The sequence below is a fragment of the Sturnus vulgaris genome, chromosome 2, assembly GCF_052056855.1.
Source record: "Sturnus vulgaris isolate bStuVul1 chromosome 2, bStuVul1.hap1, whole genome shotgun sequence".
NCBI classification, from domain to species: domain Eukaryota; kingdom Metazoa; phylum Chordata; class Aves; order Passeriformes; family Sturnidae; genus Sturnus; species Sturnus vulgaris.
Window position 1 is genome coordinate 89,248,104 of NC_142244.1, and position 19,353 is coordinate 89,267,456.

Below are 19,353 nucleotides of genomic sequence, written 5' to 3' on the forward strand. Positions count from 1 at the left end.
GGGGGATGTGTGTGCTCCAGCTATGTGTGATCCCCCACTGCTCCCAACATTCCCTGAACCCTCATGTCACCAAGTAAGCTCTGTTGGAGCACAGATGCAGAATCTGCACTTCCTGGGTGCCCTATGTCCCCCAGACCACATGGGTGCTGCAGTGCTGCTGCTGAGCAGGACCCCTGTCACTGTCAAACCCTGCTCTGTTACCACCACCTTGCCCTCTGTTGCAACTTTTGGTGCATCTTTTGCACTTTTCAAGTTTTATTTGTTTCAAAAGACTTCAATTTCCTGGTTACTGTTAAATTGTGGTGATGGTCTTCTTTCTCTATAAGCAGCACGAGTTTGGGCAAGCATCTTCTCAGTTTCTAGTGTTCCACTCGTGTGTGTTGTTGACACTCTACTTCCTGTCTTACCAGGCTATTTTGTTGAGGGTGGTCCTCAAAACCATTACCCCACACAATATTTTGCTGTCAAGAATTACTTATTAAGAAGAGAAAGTAAATACAGGTGGAGGATAGGAACTCCAAAATATCTGTATTCCTGCCACCACACTATCATTCTCCCTCATTTGTCTTGTCTAGCTGGTGCATATTATGAGAGGTCTTTTTCTATGCATTCATGTCTGATGGTGTGTCTAAATCTTGGACTAGAACTTTGGCCCATGTTTGGCATGGAAAGGGCTGAGCAACATAAAGTTCCCAGAGCAGAAATCAAGAGAGGAGAATGCTTCATTCATGGGGTCCTTCTCCTAGCAGGGAGAGCTTTCTTAATTCAAGGTTTGTCCCACGTGGAGCAACTAAACTCAAGAATATGTAAGTAGGGTGTTAATGGATACAAATTAATTCTGCATCTATACCAAATACCTGCTTCTGCAAACAGACTTTTGGGAAAGGTTAACAATTTGGAAAAAAACCTCACTCGAATTTCTCTGAGAAGGTGATTAAGGGCTTTTAAAAGACATTCAACTGTAAAATGGTTCCTTCAAAGGAAAACCTGCCTTTTGTTTGCCTGTGATTCTTCTGGACAGCTGCTTACAGGCAGACAATGTAGATCTTTTGCCACAGAGAAAAGATGTATGTGTGCTGTGCACAAAGAGCTCTAGGACTCAGGTGTGGAGAGAAACAGCTTCTGAGCAATTCTCATTAGAGCCTATGGACAAGGCATCACTGCTGACAGACAGGTTTGGACCCTAATCCAAGTAGTAGAATTAGTATTAATGGCTCTTAGTTTATTGTTGGTTTACAGTTTGGTTTCTCATTGCTAGACCCAAGAGTGGCCATTTCCATGAAACTTACAATTCCAATATTTTCAGGCCAATAAAATGCTCTAAAAGCTGAAAAGTTTTGTATTTGGCTACAGTAAAGCTTTTGTGGAGTGATTAAAATTTAAATAGATTAAAAAAATAGACCAGTGAGCATCAAGGCATATCTGCTTTAGCCAAAGAACAGCATAAAAGTTAGCTTAAGTCTTACAGCTTAAGTCAGGAGCCAGAAGGCATACAACAGTTTCTACAAATTACATTTAATATGTCAATGAATGTTAATAATGTCAATACCAGCAAAGATAGTTGACTTGAAACATGAGAAAAATTAATTGCTTTCATATTAAGTAAGTCAAATTTCTTAAGAAGAAAAATACAGATATCTTCAGCAATAACTGTAAGCAACAGTGTTTGAGTACTTACTCATTTTGAATGGCACTCAACTCACATGTCTGACAGGATTAAGTGCTGGTAAGTATGGCTAAAGGAAGCAGAGCTGTGGGTTAAACTCTTTGCTCCCCACTCAATGATAAGTGACACATAAGTTGGAGTGTCCAGAGACCTAAGCTCCAGTTATTTAAGCACTCAGCTTCCCAGATGAGTTGGTTTTTGTGTATCATGTTAAGGTCAGGTAGATGATGGGTCATGTCACCAGCACAGGGTTGATGGGTAATGATACTGAAATGGATCAACACAGTCTGGTGATTTCTTCACTCTGGCTGGTGGGTTTAGAGTGAGTGATCCTTGAAGAAACTTGGTCAGGTAGTAAAAATGCTGTGGGATTGGCTCTCCCTGTAGTCAGTTCTTGGTGAGACAAACATTTATTTTCAGCTACTCTCTTCTCCTACAGTAATGGATATGTAGGATTTGGATATTTGCCAGTAATATGAGATGTATGGTATGCATGTTAATGTAAATCATTTACTCTAGTAATCAGTGTAAGGTGTCCACAGACTATGGTGATCCCTTTATAAAAACAAAATTATGCTTTACATATAGCTATACTCAAAGAAAATTAAAGCTACAGATTAAATCATTCAGATTTAGGAGGCATGGAAGAATGAGTGTCAGCATTATAATTCAGCTATTAAAATCAAATTTGTTCAGCTGGTGGTGTGAAGTATGCGTCAGGCACTCCAGCATTTGAGTCAGAGACCACCTGGAAATTTATGGCAGGCCTAAGATGCCAGGAATGAATCATTCTGGACAAATCCTTGATGAAAGCTCAACTGCATATATTGATTGAGCTATCTCACCAGTGGCCTAAGCAGAAGAACATACCATTTCCCTGTCCAGCTAGGGCAACACCAAATAAAATTAAGCCAAGTCAGAGCTCCAGGTTAAAGGTATTTTCAAATGTCTTAAAATCTAGAAATTATACTGATCTTTTATCCCACTGTAACCAAATACAGCCTATTGCTACAGTACTGTTTCCATACAGCACGGCATGGTAGGTGCAAATTGCTCCATTTCAGAGGAATTTACGCTACTCTGGCTGAATGTAGCAGACATAAAATGACATCTCTCAAAAAGTCAGCCAATAAACTACCCAAAAGAATGCAAATATTCAGATTCCTGGTCTAGTTTCCTAACTTCCCCATTAGCATCTGTCCTCCATTTTGATGTTCTTGTCTTTGGACTCCTGCCTAGTGGGACGTGCTTTTAACTGATTCCCTTGAAATATTTACTTGGTGGCCTACTCAACTTTACAAATGTGGCTTTATAGCTATAAAGTATAGAAACCCAACCACAAACAAAAACATAAGATTGACTATTCTGTACTTACTTGACATTCTGACAACCAAATCAGCACCTACAGCAGATGTCACTTTTACAAAAGTGTGATATGTGCTGGTAAAGCAAAGTTCGGGCACACAGCTCTGAGTGCTGAGTAGAGCCTCGCCCATGTAAAAAGAAAAACGAGACAAGCTCCAACTGTTTGGACCACTTGTTTATGCTGGAAAGGTAAATGAATGTTAACTAAAACCACATCAAACACAGCCTTGTATTCAACAAAAGTAGGCACTGTCATATGTAATAGAAGATGAGTAATCGGAGCTGTCTGCAGGCTCTGTGGCAGGTTGGCCTAATAAATACCCTCCCTTTTCTGCAGCTTTCCTCATCTTTCCAAACAGGTCGTGGGTGAGGTACTGAAAGCCCTCAGAGCAGAACAAGGTTTTGTATGAAATACTGCTGACCTGCAGAGGGGGAGAGGCATGAGCAAGCAGAAGTAGCTTGGATAAGTTGGGATGCACTCAGGAACTGCTCAATGGTGACATTTTGCACTTTGTCTTTACTGTTTGCAATAATTACTGATTTTATTGCAGAAATAATTTACAAAAAGGAAACCTTCATCTTTTTTTTTACCATTGATGTCAAATTTTCCTCTAATTTATTTATAAATCACAGCATGTTTTATTCTAAAATTATAGGTGTCATAATATTGCTGTTGCTAAATACATGCCAAGGCTCCTTACTCACAATAAAAAATCCTCTTGTTTTTCATTGACCCCCCCATTAAAGCTTCATTTTTAACTCCCTTGTGAATCACTGAGGACACTGAAAGTCATCCTGTTTTTCTCTCTTCATGCAGAGGGCCCATGACTTTAAAACAGGAATTTTCTTTATGCAGTAAAAGTATGGCTCATTAATGTGGCTTAGTGTTGGCTGCACCTTAGCTAACACTTTTGAAATGAAACATCAAGCAGCAAAGAAAGTTACGATTTGAGGAAGCTAAATGTGTTCACAATGTAACACCCTCATATATTTGAAATTTTAGTTGTCAACACTTTCCCCATTCTTCTCTCATACTGCACAGCTGTGATAAAATACTATTTTCAGTTAGGAGATAAGTTGTGATATTTTTTTTCTAGTGGAGCTTGAATGAGTTAATTTTTTCGCATCTTCAAGTATTAAGCCTCACTTGATGCAAATGAATAGCTCCATGGTCTTCACTGTAGGCAAAATTTGCTGAAAGAAGGCACAGAGTGCATTTACAGTACTCCCTGGTAAAGAGTGAAATAAAGCTGCAGATGGTTTATTGTGCAGGAGAAGGAGAAAGGAAAGGTTCAGGTAGCATCCAGTATTTTATGTATGGTAGAAGTAGATTTTACCCACACAACTTGGCCACATGCTAGTACAAAAAAAAAATCCCACTCCTAAACTCAAATGTGTTTTAAAAAGTTGAAAGAGGCTACCATATAACAGGCGGAAAGCAGAAGACTTAGAATTTCTCAAGAAATAGGAAAAGCCAGAGAACCACATCCCATTACAGTGAGCTATCACTAGCAATCTGGTCATAATTTAATAATATTTTCTTGTAAAAAGATAGCAAATTATTAGGATTTATAAGGATTGGTATCTCATATGTTAAATATTAAAAAATAATAGCAAATAGTGAATCTATAATGGCTCTCTAAGAGCCCATGTTTCTGCAGCATGGGGGTGAGTTGGATGCAAGATCTGTGATAAGCAGGGCAAGAGAAACACTACTGGTGAACAATAATTTTCAGTTTTGTTAAAGTGTTGAAAGGCAGAAAGAAGATATTTAATATGAAAACGTGCAATCTTTCAGAGTATCTTTACCCTCTCTCATTTTATTGTCTACCTCTGATGAGCCCAGCTCACACTTAGTAGGGCTCTGCTTTCACTTTTCTGTGACTACATTGGCTTAAATAAATTATAAGCCTGCTTCTTGCTGCCGTCAAAAATAAAACACCATCCTCCTTTTATAAGCAAATTTAACAAACACAGAGAGTCCTTTCACTCCAGGACTTCATGGGCTTGTGTAGAAAGTAGGGCCTCTGCAAAAAGGAGCTATGGGAATTCTACATCTTCTTGTTAATGAAAGCTTGTGTGGATTTGCCGTGAGAAACCATCATCATAAAACTTGCTGCAATCTGCTTTAGCTCCCGCAGAGGATAAAAATTAGACAGTCAGAGGGACTAATATTTTTGAATTTTATCCTGTCTTGAAACTCCCATTCCACTTAAGACAGTGAGAATCTGAGTGTCTGCTCCAGCACCGTCTGACCCCTCCTGACATCTCCCCACTCTGATTATTGCCCCCAAAAGGCTGTGATGAGGCAAAAACAGCCATCTTTCCCAGGGGAAGGAACAAGGGGTGAACTAATGGTGCTGGGGTCACTCGGCTGTTCCAGTGCCTCTCTACATGTTCAGGACACACAGCTGTGTAGCTGACAATGTCGTGAAGTCTGGCTCCCCTTTTCTTTGTGAGAAAGCAGCTGTGTCTCTTCCCTGACTGTTCTGAGATGTTCCCACCAGGAACTGTCCTGCCATCATCCTTTTAGTGTGCAGCACAGCCATTGAGGGACATTATAAGATGAGGTGGGATGCTGTGACAATAATACCTTCTGCAGCTTTTTATGTCTCATATACTGGAACCATTGCCTCCCAAGCTTGTCTAATACATAGAATCATAGAATAGTTAGAATGTAGTTCCAGCCCTGCTGTGTTAGAAGTTGGACAACTGAATATATATTTGCTTCAGCAGGCCCAAAGTCTATTAAATAAAAGAGTTTGGGAGGACTCTGCTTTTCTAAGTCTGTGATCTGATTAGAAAGCATTGCTCTTAGAACTTGCACAGAGAAAACCAGGAAGAGTTTTCCACAGTCAAACCCAATGATTAAATCAGGAAGAAAGAGAATCACTTTCTGTTGAGAGCTGATCTGTATCTTTTCTACAGCCATACCCACTATGAAATTAATTAAGAGGCAGATGGATTTCTTTATTTCATGTGAAGGTAAAAGTAGTAAAATGGGACTTGTTCAATATGAAACTTCACAGTCCTTCTAATTAGAAGGCAAACTTTATCTCCCAAGCTGCCATGAGGAGAGAGAATTTCCAAACACTCAGCAAGCCCTACTACAAAACTGAATTTTCTGTTGCTCTGTCACTTGACCAGGTACAGCATCTTCTTCTCATCTCTCACTCTTTCCTCTCGGTCGCCTCTTCTAGAGAAGCAGCTTTGAGGAGGAGGGTTCTAGGGGTCCCTGACGCTGGGGTGGGGGTTTCTAGTCCCGGCGGGGGCGGCAGTGCAGCGCTTGTCCGGCAGCGGGAGCGACACCGGGAGCGACAGTGGGAGCGGTGCTTGGGACCGCCCCGGCGCCCATTGGCTCGGCGGCTTCATATGGCCCCATAAAGGCGCTCGCCCATCCATCCATCCATCCATCCATCCATCCATCCATCCCATCCCTGCCCCGCCATGCCCTCGCCGCCGCCCGCCCTGCCCTGGCTCCTGGCCGCCTGCTGCCTCTGCGCGCTCCCGCGGGGCTCAGGTACGTCCCGGCACCGGGGGAACGCGAGAGAGCCCTGGAAAGGGTCGGCTCCTCCACAGGAGCCGTGTCCTGGCTGGGCTCCGCGGCATCCCAACACACCCGTGTCCCGTCCCGCAGGCTTCCCGCAGCCTTTCTCCCGCTACCGGGACGGTGTGGAGCTGCCCCCAAACCAGGTACGTCTGTCATCTGACAGCCATGCGAGGGGCAGAGGTAGGGCAGAGACGGGAAAGGTGGGAAACGAGGCTCGTCCGTGGCAGGGAAATGAGGTAGGAAATCGGCACCGGGCTGGCAGTGCCTTATTAAATACCCTGGGGGTAGGTAAAGAGAGGAGGGAGGCTGGCGCCCTTTGCCCTCCGCAGCTGCAGGTGGGACAGGTATGGGCAGGGGTGGGGAGTGCTGCAGGGTGCAGAATAAACGTCTGGGTCAGCAAAAGACAGACATGCTAATAACAAGCCAGTCCTGACTTCCCGAGCGAAAACACACGTCCGAAGGTGTGATAGACACACTGTTAATGTCTGTTCTTTACTTTTTAAAGCAACTGGCTCTGTGTTTCAGTCAGTGGATGGAAATGTCCGATCAACCCCAGGTAACTTGACTCCTGTAATGTGTTTGATCTGCTGAGACTCTCTTTTCCCGACATACTAATTGTCCTGTATAACCTGGACCATCGATGTCTGCAGGCGGCAGATCCTCCGCCAGAGAGCCAGCAGCTCTGGAGAGAAGAGCTGTTTGTTGGTGCATGTGCTCTCCTCCTTGTGAAGCTAATGCAGACCTAAAGAAAATCACTTTTTTCCTTTCATGCTATGCCAGTAGTAGCTAACACTGAAGCAAGAAGTGCCAGACAGTTCTTCAGGATTTAAAGGTCCTGTTTGGTCCTGGCTCTGTGCTTGGTGGGTGGATGGATTTTTTCTGGGGGACTCAGAGGACAGCAGAGCAAGTGCAAGTTTTCACAGATAATTTCTGCTGGCCCAAGGCTTACAAACACTTTAAAAGAAAATTCAGTACGTGAAAGATAAGGTGCACTGCATTTAATATCAAGCCCAAGGGTCATTTTCAAAGCAGGGAGAAAAATATTTGCAGGATCAGGAAGTATTTGGAAATTTTGAACATTTTGTCCTGATGATTTTATTTCTGAAATGTTACAGTTTTGTGAACCAAAACTTATAGAAAACAGTTCCTAGAGCCTGCTTTTCAGGTATCTTACACCTTACTTCCTTTGAAGCTGTAGTTCTCATCTAATGTGATTGCATGCATAAGCAAATCCCTGTCCTGTGGCAATAAGTATGGGACAGTGTATTTCAGTATATGATCAAAGATTATAGTATTGATTGACTGAAAGGCTTGTAGGTGAAAATGAGCCTAGATTAAACATGTCACAAACCAAAGCTACCCCTAGAACAATTAGCATAGAATAATGTATTTTAAATATAAGAGTTTGATTTCAATCTCTTTATAGTACCAGGCTGTATTGACAAAAGTTTGTGTGTATTCTCCTCAAACAAAAGAGTAATTTTTCAGCTCATAATAGCATCAGTAAGCTTTCCTTTGCTCTGAGTGTTTTTAGTGAACTGTGCCTAATCTAAATTGATCTGGGATCAGAATCAAACCATGTACACCACATTGTCCTGGTAAATGTATCAAAGTATTGTTTTTTTCAGATCTCCAGCACTGTTTTGGATCTCTGTTATTCCATATTCAACAGCATGCATAAAAATGAGGTAAGGTTTAATTGCTTATTTTGTTTCAAAGCCCCCCCTTCTTAAATGTAGAAAGCAGCCACTCCACGACCACCTTTTTGACATTTCTCTCCAAACAATAATGTATAATCTAATACTGTAATGGTTTAAGAGATATAGGAGGATATATAAAATATTTTCTTCTTGTTAGTAGTTTGCATGTAATTCTTAGTTACTTTAAATTACTTATATGAAACTGTTGTTTTTCACCAATTCAGAGCTCAAGAACCAAAACATTCACTTAGTCAGTCAGTATTTTAACCTGACCCTCAGTTTTGAATAACACAGGGTTAAATACACTAAAAATATACATAACATTGGATCAATAGCATACCTTAGGTTATGCTGAACACGGAGGTGTATGAGTTGCTTTACTGATTTTAATACTCTATTTGAGTTTGGGGTTTTTTTTGTGTTTCTGACTCAGAGTAAAGAGATTAAGTTGAGGAGTTATTGAATATAGCTCTTTCTTATTGGTTCAGTCATATAAGAACCCACCTCAATGTCAGTTCTGCTTTATATCACTTTTTTATTATCACCATTTCATTAAGAACCTTCTCCATAAAATTCACTCAGCCCCTGGGTATATGCTAAAAAGGCCAATTTACTTGTGGAGGCTGAGTCCTCTGTTTCAAAACAGGAGTAGATCCTTCAAGACCATAATAGAAAGTATTTTGAAATGCATTTCAATATCTCTTCTTGCCAGTGTCTTTAGCTTATCATAATTCCGAGCATGCTTTCCTGAAGCAGTCTAAAAACTCTACAATACTGAAGCTGATTGTATAAAAATTCTAGCATTTCAGTTGTAAATGTGTAATAAATGTTTTTGAGTTTACTATTGACTCTTTCACAGCTTAGCCAATGAGGGAACATGCAGCATCATCTGGTAACTTTGAACAGAGTCCTATTCCTGGGGTACTATTTTAGTTACTAACTTCACAAAAAAATTGTGTCCTCAAGATTGGAATCTCATGCAATATCCTTTCAAAAAATGAGCTACACATCTGCATTATGATTTTGAGGTGTGGTCCAAGTAAAGCAGCAGATAAAATAAATATGTGAGATATGGAAAAAGCACTATGTGAAGTTTTACCCAGCTGATCAAGTCTCATATTACATTAAGTAATTTTTCTTAGCCCACAAGGAATCTTGAGAAGACACACAAATATGAGTCTGTATGTAGTGAACCCAGTGAAACAGTTATGAAATCCTACTAATGTCAGCTGAATTTAACTTTCTACATTATCTTATATTTCTGTGAATAATAAAAAAAAATTATTCAGAGTTACAGATCCTATAGAGAAGGTAGATGGTGTTTTAAGAGAAGGAATGAGGCCACAGCACTATGAAAGGCAAAGTCCATGGCAATTTGGGCTTGAATGGGACTTGAACCTCACCTGGGGAATCAAAAATATTTTGTGAGAACTAAGAATATTTAACATCAATGTCCAATCACTTCACCGTGTTTGAAATTTCTACCCCAAAGATATTTAGAAACTCAGTTTTGACCATATTTCTTTCACATAGCAATCTCTCACCTGTTAAGAATTAATGAGGATAGTTGAAACTGCAGGCTGAGTCATGAGCCAATCTCTATCTTTGCTTGGTGTGTAATAATCATATCAGAAAAAAGGAAGCATTCATATTGTCTCTCTGTCGTAGTCTCCTCCTTTACATCCTTTAAAGCACCTTGATTGAGCAAGCATTTTTTTCTTCCCTAGTATTTCATAGCCTTGTAAGTTGATGTGAGTTGCTCTATAAATTGTTGTCTTGCAGCTTGAACCAAATAAATCCTCTTCTCATACCCTCAAACATGATTCCCTATTTCTTGCTTGGGTATTTTATCTTTTAAAATTCGTTCTCTGCAGTTCCACATCCACATGCTTTCCTGCGTTCTCATCCCGTCTTCACGTTCTTGCGCATTACGTGTGTTTGTTTTTCAAGCCCTCTCCAGGTAACTAAACCCACTCACTGATACAGCTGTGGCACACAGCCATCTCATTCCTGGCTGGCTGGGAGCAGCTGGGTCATGGACAGGAGGGCTCCCAAACCAGGCTGCAGGTTCAGGGCTCCATCACATGTTGAACTTAGTGTGCTCACATAAAGTCATGCGGAAAATTTCTGTTCCTTGAAGTAAGGCTGAGTAGAAAAATTAGCAATTTTCTGAAGAATAAAGAGTGCAGGGGAAGGCTTAAACCCAGCAATCTTTCATGGGTTAAAACCAAGGGCAGTCTGAAAGGTGAAGAACAGCCCCATTTTAACAAGGTAAGAGCTATCAGTACAATTCAAGCCTGAGGAGTGGAGCTCCAGGCTGAGCTCTGCTTACCCCCCAGAGCACAGCTGCACTTTGCTGTACAGCAGGGAAAGCCTGTTGAATGATGGTAATGAACGGAGTAACTTCCAGGCAAGGCTTCACATCAATCTCTAAAAAGATCAGTTTGCTGCTGTTCCTAAATCTGTCTGTGGTAAGTGTAGTTTATCTTTCTTCTCACATGGAGTGTACCAACCTCATCAGTAATAGAGGGTCACTGTAACAAACCAAAATATGCTGGCATCTTGATTAACTTACAGTGTCCACTTGCAGGAATCACAGACTGCTTCTGCAAAGTTTACAAAGAAGGTATGTAAATGTGAAGACAAGCAGTGGCAGTAGCAGTGGATAGGGAAGTATGTTCTTTACTTGTGTCTTTTAAAGTCGGCTTGGGTTTTTTCAGTGGTTGGGAAGTGATATGTGCTGACCCTGCTTATATCCTACTTGTAAAGCTTTCTTTTATATCTCTTCTAAACCCTGCAAATCTTTAATTTTGGTATTCTAGTTTATTTACACTAGACACAATGTCCTTCAGGCATTAATTTTTAATCAGCATTCCAGATGAATGGGCATTGGAGAATATCAACATCTTGTTTGCATGCTGCTGAAAAAGACCCCAAATTACTGATATTCTGATAGAAGAGTAAAATTTGGCAAGAGATCTATGGAACTGACTTTAAAGTATTTTGTTACTGTTTGTGTTTGATTTTATAGGACAGTCATGGAACTCTGGGGCGGCCTTTCTTCCTTTTCAGGGTATCTGAATCTCTTCATTTTAAAGATTCTGAATCTCAGACATTGCTATATGCTCACAGATGAGCAGCTGTTTCACAAATTCTTGATGCGGTTGTTTTGAATAGAGGTCAAATGTCTCCTGCTTGAAAGCTTAGGGAACCATTTTCTCAAAAAGCTCTGGTTTGGCTAAAAGATGACAAGATAATGAGATCTGAGGTACTGGTGGATTAAACACTTCTTTTTGTTTGCAGATATGCCTCTGCAAATGTTTTATCTTGAGCCAAATCATCCATGTGGCTTGTATCTCTGAGACTTGTCAAGGTGCACTGATGCCAAATAAATTAGATCAAACATGTGCCTGAGCTGAGTGTTCAGCTTGTCTGAAAGGTCTGCCCAGGAAGGGAAGTCACTGCATAATGGTGAAAAGCCAAAGCAAAATTATCATAATTTCTCTCACATTTTTCACCCACTGGCTTGCTGAGCTATGACATGGTCTAATGCCCAGTATGCTGGTTTAGATACACTCTGATTAACACCAAACTAATTTTTAAGACTATCTTCAACACATTTGAAAAAAGACCAAAACAAAACTGTTAAGTAGGACATGGCAGGTAACCAGAGTACCAATTCAGCTGTCATTTATGCTTAATTTCAAATTATTTGTTATTTCAAGTGTGTCCATCTAGGTTATTCCAGTGCTGGTATTTACATGCTCTTTCTTAGGTATGTGCCCCTATGAATTTAGACCTAAATTCTGAATAAGAGTAATTAAAGCCAGAATGTTTAGCTTTTTGGGCAGAGGTTGAATGAAAATTTCTCATATTCAAAGGCATAACCCATCCTGCATGGATCCCCCTGGTATTTGACATGTTGCTTTAAAGAAAATCTCACTGCAGTTTTGTACAGTACCCTGTCTGCATGATAGGGATGTATTTTGGTGTGCATGATAGGGATGTATTTTGGTGTACTTATAAGTCTGTAATCCATTGCTCCTTTACAATCATCTAATCATTATGTTTTTCAGCCTCGAAATGGAAGAACTATTGAAGGCAGTGGTAAGTAGGCAACCAGAAGTGTCAAGAATTTCTTCTGCCTTTTCATTAATGATAAGCCTCATGACAAAAGAAGGTACTGAGAAGCATTACAAACCTTGTACAAACCTAGATACACGCATTTCATAAGGCCACTAAAAGTTGTTGTGGCAGAAATGTAGGGGTTTTTCATGCTCAGAGACTTAGAGTGTCCACCCTTGACAAAGGGATGGTTTTCTTTGTCATGTTTCCATACTCTAAAGAAAGGTCAGCAGCGTTGCAACATGGTAGAAATAGGACTGTGAGAAGAAAGGATTCACGTTTGAGTACAAATAACAGATTTGGGTGCTTTTCTAAACTTTCAAATATCTAAATCTTCTGGGTTTAGAATCTAAAGCTATTCAATTTCTAACTGAAAAGAACCAGATGTACAGAACTGAGCACTAAGTCACATTCAGATCAACATTTCAACATAAAATATGTTACTTTGTTAATTTGTTTCAGAATACCGTGGAATGTGAAGTTCATGGATTCATTTACCAGCCCGATGACTTGGTTTACATAAAGGAAAGAGACTTCCCAGTACACTGGTTGTCTATTATGTTACTTAGTTGTCTGGAATTTGTTGTTCCATGTAATAAATTTGCAATCAGTAATTCTTTTTGTTGTCCATTTTTTATTGAAGCCCATGCTAGGCTTCCTTGGGCTATAATCTAGCATTGCCTGGTGCCAGCTGTAATCAAAGGACATCAATCATCTCAATATCGACAATTTTCAAATGCAACAGTGAATTTTATAACATCTTCTTTAATAGCATCATAAATGATAAGCTTGTCCTTTTGACTAGATAATATATTTCCCTATTATTTCAGAATAGGCATCCTGAACAACACTATACCAAAATCATCACGGACATTTTAATGATTTATTTTGAGTAACTAAGTCCTTGAGTGTGATAATTGATGAATCCAAAGCACTTTGAAAGAAGAGGAACAAGTACTGCTGCTACATACAGATGTTATTTGATCAGATGTTATTTTTTTCAGCCTTGCCTTACTGGTTATCATGAAGCACAAATGAGGTACTTTTGAGAAATATTCTGAACATCTGCCCTTTTTTTCTGAAATCATGCATTTGAAAATGTAGTGCAGCTAATTCTGCTTGCACTGTATGGAGTGTTTTGGTATATGGAGACAAAATTTTAAGTACTACGCAGTTACTTCCTTAGGAAGAAAACAGCACAATAAAATTGAGGGTCTGGGAATACAAATGAGGCTGTAATTCCTGCACATAGCATTGATTTCCTCGAGTCCTTTGTTATCCCTCCTTCTCTTTGGCTACCATGGCATAGTGCTGTTTTAGTTATGCTGGCACAGCCACATATGAACCAGATTTGGAGATGCCTTTGTCTTTAAAAACAAATGCCAAAGATAGCCGTGTTTTGTTGTTTTGTGGCATTTTTGGTGGGGTTTTATCTGGATAAATTCCCAGTCTGGGCTGTGTTAACAGAAGTTTGGCTGACAGTTAGAGAGAAGGGATGAGTTGTTTGGCAATTGTTGACTGCATCTAAGGCAGAGAATTCACTTTGGAGCCTTGGAATACAGGAAGGCCGTTGAAAAAGGGGAGAGAAGGCCTCCAAGATGGTGAGACCTCTAGCACTTGCCCCTGAGGAGATGCAAGGGCAACTGGGCTGGTTCAGCCTGGAGGAAGGAAGCCTTCAGGGGAATCCAATAGACCCTCCAGTGCATAAGAGGGTCATCAAGGAGACAGCTGTTGTTCAGTGTGTCATCAAATCCTGTAGGAAATTATTAGCCTTAGACTACCAAAGGGATGCTGGCTCCTCAGGTGTCTGGAGCCAGTTAGGATGTCCCTCTGGAAGGAACAACTAAGCCAAATGCAAGTGGTGGGGATGGACCCTGGCAATGCAAACAAATAAGAGATGATGATTATAAAAGCACTGTGATGGCACTTCTGGCTCATCTTGTCTCAGAGGCCAAAGCTGAAAAGTATAAAATTTTGCTCAGTTCTACATAAGTATTTGTACTGGTATTGGCTGGGATAGAGTTAATTGTCTTCATAGCAGCTTTTATGGCACTGTGGTTTAGATCTGTGATCAAAACAGTGTTGATAACACAGGGATATTTTAGCTATTGTTGAGCAGGACTTGCAACATCTCAAGACTTGTTTCCCAACCCACTGGCGAGGCAGCTGGGGATGCACAAGGAGTTGGGAGGTGACACGGCCAGGACAGCTGATGTAACTGCTGAAGGGATATCCCAAACTCTATGCTGTCATGCTCTGCAATAAAAGCTGGGGAGGAGAAAGGGACAGACACACACACACACACACACACACCCCACTTAGGAGTGATGTTGTTTATCTTCCCAAGTCACAGTTAGGCATGATGGAGCCTGGCTTTCCTGGAGATGGCTGAACACCTGCCTGCTGATGTAAAGCAGTGAATGAATTCCTTGTTCTGCTTTGCTTTACCTATTAAACTGTCTTTATCTCAGCCCACAGCTTTGCTCACTTTTATTCTTTCAATTCTCTCCCCATCCTGCTGGAGAAAGCAAACAAAATGGCTGAGGTTAAATTGAAGCAGTACTGTACCACAGGCAACTCATGCTGTGCTCTCACAGTCAGCAAAGGCTTCCTTCACCCCCAATAGCTTTCAAGAATAACATCTGTCTGGGCCTTGAAACTTAAATAAGGTTGATAAATAGGTGGTAATATGCAAGTGAGAACCTATCTTAGATTTCTCAGTCTGTAGTAACTTTAACTTCTGTAAGAAGCACAGAAGAGGTCTTGTTCATTGCTCACTGGAAATCTTTGCTCCCTGGAGCCATTCAAATGTCACCTGTGAAACAGGAGAAATTAATAATATAGAAATGCAAAGGTCATCTGTGGCCTGAAACTCTTTCTGAATATCCCACTGCAAAACTCACAGCAGAAATTCAGGAGTGCAGACGTAGGTGACAACAACAATTAGAAGCACAGGAATATTTCTGCAATAAAAAGAGGTGAAAGCTCAGTTCTCACTTTCAGGCAGAGAAGAGACAAATCAAGAGCTTAATGACAAGGTATACAAAATACTGAGTGTGTCTAGAAGAATAAATTGGGTACTTATCCATCCTCTTGTCATAAAAAGCAGCAAGAAGGGACAATCAATTACACTGGGAAGCAATGTGTTTCAGCTGCAAAGGGGAAATTTTTTGCACTTAATCAACTCCTGAAACCAGCTGCCACAGCTTAGAGATGTGGTTAAGAACAGCTTGGTGGACTCTTGGAAAGGCAGGAATGTTCAGGAGTGCATACCTTCATGCTGTCTAACTTGACTCAAAAATCACTTCAGGCTGGCCTAGGACTTTAAAAGCCTGGCCTACTGGAGCTGGGCTCAGCAAGGCACTGCTCAGCAGAGCGCACAGCGAGGGACCTGGAAATGCATTCGTCTGTGGGGGAGCAAGTGCTGGCCAGCCTCACGACATGCTGCTCACCAAAGAGACAGAGCACGAAGCACAAGAGGAAAACCTTCTTGCTGTTTTACTTCCCTCCCTCTGGTCCCTTCGTGATCTTGGACAGCCTCACTGCCCTCTCAGCTCCCACAGGGAAGAGCTCACTTACTAAATCTTCAGATGATGGAAAGCTGGGAGGGATCACAATGCTGAAGAACAGTCAGCATTCAGAATGACCTTGGCAAAAATACATATGCAAAAGAAATATGTACTCACTCAGGCTCACTGAGGATGAAAGGAAGTGATTGCACGTAGAATAGGCAATTGCAGCTTTGCAGCAAAGGGAATGGGTAACTGTAGACAGTCAAATATCAGTGTTGAGGAGAACACAAAATACAATGTGGAATGAATAAGAAACTGTAGAGACTGTTACATGGGAGGTGCTGCATTGCTGAATACAGGTAAGGCTTCATGTACAGAACAATACAGGAGAAGAAAGGGCAACAACCAGCAAAGAGGAAAGGCAGAGTTCAAGGAAAGTTGGAACTCTGAATGAAGTGGGGTTGATTTGCAAGAAGGAAAGTGCGAGGAGAGGAATGATAAAATGCTTCATTTTAAACTCACCATTCCTGTCAGCATTCATTAATGCCTGTATTTACTTATTTGCTGGGATTTTAGAGTCAAGCAGTGATCCCAGGATATCTACTGGTTGCTTATGTGAAGATCACTCTTAAGACTTACTTACTTGTTCCAGACAATTCCCACATTGCAATTGCCATCCCTCTATCTTATCAAACAGGGCAGAAATATATCTTCAATTGGGCTGGACTGCATAAAATGTCTTTATCACTCTGATAGATTTCTGTACTGAACAACTAGAAGGAGCTACCAAGACTCCTTCAGTCATTTCTGGATCAATTTTTTCCAGTGTATAAAACCAAAAATGTGACTGATCTTACATCAGATTATGATTCACCACCTAAAATTTTGACATTTCTCTGATGCAAAGAACATTGTACACCAAACACCATCTCCCGATTAGCATTCAACCTGCTGAAAGATCAATAGAGGAAGTCTGAATGACAACATAAGGCAGACTTGAAAGAAAACTATCCTGGATATATTTACTACAAAGCTTCTTCACCCAGGGATTACTATGCAGCCATTCAGATAGTACCTGCTGGATTATGGCACTGAAAGATGAGTACACATAAATACAGGGTTCTGGAGTACAGCTGTCTAAACATCAACCAGAAAAATACCTAAACAGGGACTAGAACTTCCAACAGAAAATGCAAAAATGTAGAATGTGCATGAACTGACCTCAGAGCACCCAGAGGCAATCGTGTGATTCATCCAAAAAGAAGCAAAATTCAGGAGCCTCATTCAGCATAGTACCAAGGTCGTATTTCCTCTCATCACCCTGTGTGAACTGATGTGCCACAGCCACCTACCCTGCTGGGCAGCATGGCCTCTCCAGGAACTGCACCAGAGACTCTGCTACATGAAAAAACACCAAAAATAGCCTTTGAATATTGAATCATAGTTTTAAAAAGTTAAAATTTTTGCTAAGGGTAAAAGTAGTTTCCATGACCAAGATGTAAGTTAGGTAGGTAAATGGTATGTTAATAATTACTAGATGCTTAGGCTAGAGCTAATTGGTATAACTATCTGCTATTATAAATTTATGTACAGAAGAACATAAAATAAGTAAACCGTTAATCATGAAGCCTTGGATCGTGCCAGAGGGTCACCGAGACCTGATGAAGACTCTCCTGACTTCATCCTTCGAGACCACCGACCCAATTCAAGAGAAGAATTGTGCACGTGTGAAGGACTAATGGGCTCATTTTAATATGGGGTGGGGATGGGAGGTGCTGGGGTTATGCATATGTATTGTATGTAAGATCTTGGGGAATAAATAGATGGCAAAGAACCTTCTCCGGGGCAGTCACACCTTTCAGAGGTGACTCCTGTGCTGCCTGCTGGTGAATAAACATACCACTTTCTAACTCTAATTAGTTAGAGGGTCTTTGTCCGTGATTATACCGTTTTTTTTAAACTATTCACTATCAGTAGTCTTATACAACATCTTTTCCTTCATTTTCACAGCTTTGTGTAGTCTACATAGTTCTGCAGACTATGTATAATCTCAGATTACAACCCAAATTCACTACTCTATGACTTTCAAAACAGTGGCACTTGACTTCCAAGAGGATAACAGTGTTCAGGAATTGCAATATTGGGACCCTCTAGCAGAGGGTAATGCCAGCGTCAAATTTGGGATGTTCAAAGCAGAGGCACTCTGTGCCCTATCCCTCTCCACTGTGTGCTGGGCTTGACCAGCTCGGGTAGTGAATGAGTTCAGACCTTGTGCATCCCTTGTGCTCACCAAGACAAGACTCTCCAAGGCCATAACTTGGGATGTTTCCTCTCCTTACAGAGACAGTGAAGGTGACAGAAGACACCAAGTTTATAAACATACAAATCTCAGTGCAGAGTGAACTACAAGCACTCTGCAGAGCTAAGACATCAGTCAACAGCATCCAGTCCTCTAAACATGTAAAAGAGTTTTCCCAGGCATCATTTCACCCCCATGTTTCCATCTGCCCACCACTTCATTGAATTGTGGAGCACCATGTACAGACATTAATGGGTGTTATTGAAGACATCTTTTTTCCTTGACACCTTGGCACCATGGCATAACTGAGTTAGGAAAGTAACATCACATCAAGATAAATGTGTTTTGCAGCATCGGTAACAAGAGAGATGCCAGAGGAGCTATGTTTTCAATGGGTTTTTTTCTTTGATTTGTAACTAAATCACATACCAGCCTCAGCTACAGATAACTGAGCTAAGTTGAAATCTATGGCATAAGACATGAGAACTAGTCATGTGCAAAAGTACCATGCAATTAACATCTTGCTTCATCAAAGTAAATGAGCACTTTGGTGATCAAGAGAACAAGCAAAATGATTTCTGTTTTTGAAGAGGCTCTCCTATACTGCATTACATGAAAGAAAGTTTTAATCACAATTTCATTAGAATGACCTACCATTTCCATACTTCTCAAGCACTTTATTGAACAGGAGCTTACCTGTGGGTATGAAGCTAAGCATCTTCACTGCTAAGATAGCACCTTTCTTTCTTCCCCCTTCCCTCTTACTTAGCCTCAGTGTTTTGCTATGATACTCCGTGCACTTCTGTTCAAAATCATCCAGAGTGCCTATTAATCAACCTGGATACAGTCCAAACTTTCTAAGGAAACCAAGTATTCATTACCTGAATAGTCTGCACCTGTTCCCAATGCCTATGTTCAGAAGAAATAATGACATGAATGACCATAATAGACCAGTAATATTTGTTAAGAATTTACCTTATAATCAATTAAGAGACTTTATCCTTGAAAAAAACTTATTTTTTGATTACATGAATGCATCATGATTTATCAGTATAATTAGTGCTACTCCAATAAATGCTTAAGTACTCCTCAGCATGTTTCCCAAAACTGGGTGCCAAAACTGAGCTCTCAGTTTC

The 19,353-nt window shown here is 40.7% G+C and overlaps 1 protein-coding gene across 3 annotated transcripts; it reads left to right on the forward strand.

Moving 5' to 3' along the window:
- Positions 1-6,337: 6,337 nt before the first annotated feature.
- On the forward strand, positions 6,338-13,020 carry NMS (neuromedin S). Of its 3 annotated transcripts, XM_088160034.1 has the most exons (8): positions 6,420-6,551; positions 6,669-6,724; positions 7,087-7,137; positions 8,210-8,269; positions 10,872-10,907; positions 11,313-11,354; positions 12,358-12,388; positions 12,869-13,020. In XM_088160034.1, the coding sequence occupies exons 1-8, from the start codon at positions 6,479-6,481 to the stop codon at positions 12,883-12,885; spliced, it is 366 nt and encodes a 121-aa protein (XP_088016160.1). In that variant the 5' UTR covers positions 6,420-6,478; the 3' UTR covers positions 12,886-13,020. The 3 variants fall into 3 exon arrangements, with proteins under 3 accessions (XP_088016162.1, XP_088016161.1, XP_088016160.1); XM_088160036.1 differs by lacking the exon at positions 11,313-11,354 and having other exon boundaries at positions 6,338-6,551; XM_088160035.1 differs by lacking the exon at positions 10,872-10,907 and having other exon boundaries at positions 6,338-6,551.
- The last annotated feature ends 6,333 nt before the right edge of the window (positions 13,021-19,353 follow it).